This window comes from Conger conger, chromosome 13 (genome assembly GCF_963514075.1).
Source record: "Conger conger chromosome 13, fConCon1.1, whole genome shotgun sequence".
NCBI lineage: Eukaryota > Metazoa > Chordata > Actinopteri > Anguilliformes > Congridae > Conger > Conger conger.
In genome coordinates this window covers 22098878-22100812 of record NC_083772.1, presented here as the reverse complement: position 1 = coordinate 22100812, position 1935 = coordinate 22098878, and the positions used below count along the sequence as shown (strand labels likewise).

Genomic DNA, 1935 nt, shown 5'->3' with positions numbered 1-1935 from the left:
GAGCTTACCATTGTGTGTAAATGTTTACAACTCAGTTGCCCTTTGCCTTGTGAACCCATCATGCTCTTTTCTGTGATGCACCTACAAATGCTTTATAAGATTGCTTGATGTTGAAATTGGCAACACTGGTGCCACCCCTCGAAACTAATGCCTTGCATACTGAACACATCGGCATTTAACTGGTGGGATTTTCCTGTGCAAAATATTGCCTAACTGTTGACATTTTGCTAGCTCTGACTAACTTTACACTCTCCACTAGCACCGCATGTGTTGTTGTTTGCCTGAGTAGTGTAAATGAGCTATTGTCACATGATAAATTGTACGGTATCGGATCAGTGCATAGACCCACGTACTTGCCGATATCCAGTGTTTTGGACTGTATCGGAGGCATTTCTCTGATCACACTAAGACTTGGAACTGTACTTCAGGGCACTTGTCCCTGGTTAGGATTTGCACTTTATTGTACGTCGCTCTGGATAAGAGCATCTGCTAAATGACTATAATGTATTGTAATCTCACAGTATTCTATGTATTTTGTTATATTAGAGTTAGTATATTTCAATTGCGCATGTCATTCAGCCTGAGCAGTCAGCAGCAGGACGCTTTTACCCCTGCCATTTTTCCTTTCTTTCTTAAAGGTTCCTGAAATGAATCCAGATCCTTCCCGTGGGGTGAAAATGGCAAATGGATCACAGATAGTCTCCCTGATATTGGCTGCATACAGTGAACTTGGATACACACGATATATCTATTTCCTGTTTGTCCTGGTATTGTATCTATTTATTATCATGCTAAATGTTTTCCTTATCAGTACTGTATCGTTGGACAGGAAGTTGCACAAACCCATGTATTTCTTTATGGTCAACTTGGGTGTGAACGGCCTCTATGGGAGCCTGGGGTTGATCCCTATGCTCTTAATGAACATTCTGTCTGACACCCATGAGATAAGTCACTCTGCCTGTCTGGTACAGATCTTCTGCTTGCACACATACGGTGTCTGCGAATATACAACTTTAGCCGTGATGGCATACGACCGGTATGTGTCCATCTGCAACCCTCTGTGGTACAGCAGAATCATGTCTCCTGTGAAGGTGTGCACTTACATTGCTGGTGTCTGGCTGTTCACCGTCTGTAAGACTTCAGCGACAATCGTTCTGACAGCACAGCTGCCGTTGTGCGACGTGCGTATTCACAAGCTGTACTGCGACAACTTCTCTCTGGTGAATCTGGCTTGCACCGACACCACGCTCAACAACATTTACGGCCTGGTGAGCCTCTTCCTGTCCGTGGGCCCTCAGCTGTCCCTCATCGTGTATTCCTACGGGAAAATCATCAAGATCTCTCTGAAGGCGAGCACAAACTCACGAACCAAAGCCTTTCAGACCTGCACACCTCACCTGATAAGTTTGGCCAATTTTTCAATCGCTTGTACTTTTGAAGTGCTCCAGAGCCGATTTGACATGAGGAAAGTGCCCCGTACCTTCCGCCTGATCGTGTCCGTATATTTTCTGGTTTTTACCCCCCTCCTGAACCCAATCATTTATGGAGTTCGCTCAGATATTATAAGAGGGAGTATGCTGAAAATCCTACACTTCAGAAGGACAGCCCATGTCCATCCAGACCCAATAAAGAACCATGCACTAAGGTGAATGTGCTGTACACTGGGAACACCACTGTCAATAGTGACTTTAATGTCTTTGCTTTGTTAATGTTGAAGAAATAAATCTACCTCTAACCTGTTGTAATTATGTTGTGAAGGCAATGCACATTTACTTGCTTTGAATTGGTTGGGACCTGCTTTGAATTGGTTTCTGGCAAAAAGAAATGTAGGGTTATTGCTTACTTCTTGTTTTATTAGTGTGTTCATGTTCAATCATTGAACCACGCAGAACTTAGTCAATTGTGCATTTGTGCAGTTTATGACTACAGAGAATG

The 1935-nt window shown here is 43.5% G+C and overlaps 1 protein-coding gene across 1 annotated transcript; it reads left to right on the top strand.

Moving 5' to 3' along the window:
* The first annotated feature begins 788 nt into the window (after positions 1 to 788).
* On the top strand, positions 789 to 1649 carry LOC133107387 (olfactory receptor 52D1-like). Its single transcript, XM_061216379.1, has one exon. It carries the CDS (start codon positions 789 to 791, stop codon positions 1647 to 1649), a length of 861 nt encoding a protein of 286 aa, XP_061072363.1.
* Positions 1650 to 1935: the final 286 nt, after the last annotated feature.